Source organism: Limulus polyphemus, unplaced genomic scaffold (assembly GCF_000517525.1).
Source record: "Limulus polyphemus unplaced genomic scaffold, Limulus_polyphemus-2.1.2 Scaffold1442, whole genome shotgun sequence".
Classification (NCBI taxonomy): domain Eukaryota; kingdom Metazoa; phylum Arthropoda; class Merostomata; order Xiphosura; family Limulidae; genus Limulus; species Limulus polyphemus.
In genome coordinates this window covers 110,419-111,854 of record NW_013667052.1, presented here as the reverse complement: position 1 = coordinate 111,854, position 1,436 = coordinate 110,419, and the positions used below count along the sequence as shown (strand labels likewise).

The window sequence follows — 1,436 nt, the reverse complement described above, 5'->3', positions numbered from 1 at the left end:
ATTAAAAACTTTTTAAAAAAGATTTGACATTAGGTCGTAAAATAACATTATAAGTTTATTTATCGATAGTATTAAGTACAGTAGAGTTTAGTCCTAACTAAAGTAAAAATAAAACGTACTCTGGTTACAGTGTTAATTTATCTCTATCAAACTTACGCCTAACATAAGTTAAAGTTTATTAAAGTACGACCAATATACAAGTGGATTTACACATTTCGTTGTCTACAATTACAATTCGTTTGTATTGTGCTATAAATGTTATATTTAAAGACGTACTGTTATGATAAAGATACTAATTTGGCCGGAAATGTTTTGCGGGTCTTTGCTAGTTTAAAACTAAAGCACAAGTTGCTCAACTTTTAACATTTCCACTGTTTACACAAACCATATTCAATAATATACATATTTGCATCACAATACACCTACATGTGACTTGGACACTAACGCTATTGGCTGATTAGTAACTGGTGGAGAGGTCTGCTTTTCTTCCTGTACTGTTAGTTGTTGTTGTACAAGTTGCTGTTGTTGAAGCTGAGCTGCTACCTGTGGTGCCATCTGAATTACATTAGCAGGCAACTGGTTGGCTGAAAGAATAGGCTGAGTAAAAACCTACAGTAAAAAAATATAAAAAAAATGTCAACACAATATTTTGTCCACCTGACAAAACACTTTAGACGTTGACCTTTGGAAACAAATTTTCAATTTTATTTTGTACATTTTAATATATATACACACACACACACATATATGCATAACGTATTTTTTTCACCAAACGGACCTTGGAGTAATTGCAATAAATAACTTAAAAATTAAAAAATTTTACAAACTATGTAAAACAGGTTACACTACAAAATGAATATACATGAACTATAATGGATGTAAATATGGGTGAAGGTTCTAGCATAGGATCTAAGTTGTGTGAAACATTATTATTATTAATCGTGCTTTGTTTCACATATAAAGTATGGGTGAAGGTTCTAGCATAGGATTTAAGTTGTGTGAAACATTATTATTATTATTAATTGTGCTTTGTTTCACACATATATAGTATGCACATAAACATACTGATTCAATTTCAAGTGGTCCTGAGTAATAGCTGATTGACGAGATAAATTAAAATTCTGTTGATTTGTTTAGTTTTATTTTATATAAAGATTATGAATTGTTGTTTCAGAAACTCACAAGAACTCAAAGGCCTCCTTTATTAGTCATTCCCAATTTTGAACTGACAAACCAGAGGGGACATAGTAAATTAACAGCACCCACCACCACCATTTTGTGGTCTACTCTAATAAAAAAAAAACATAGGACTTTACCAACACACTCATAATGCACCTAATTCCCCAGTATACTAACCACTATGCCACACCCAGCCCCTGAATTATGTACACAACACACACACACACACACACATATATATATATATATATATATAT

General features: G+C 31.1%; 1 protein-coding gene across 3 annotated transcripts in view; it reads right to left on the bottom strand.

Annotated features, from left to right (window-relative positions):
- The window catches only part of LOC106463588 (POU domain, class 6, transcription factor 1-like), a 50,677-nt gene that overhangs the window by 12,330 nt on the left and 36,911 nt on the right, over positions 1–1,436 (bottom strand). For all 3 annotated transcript variants that reach the window (XM_013923633.2, XM_022391120.1, XM_022391119.1), the window contains exon 8: positions 427–609. In XM_013923633.2, the coding sequence (XP_013779087.2) occupies positions 427–609 (183 nt within the window). The remainder of the gene's footprint in view (positions 1–426; positions 610–1,436) is intronic.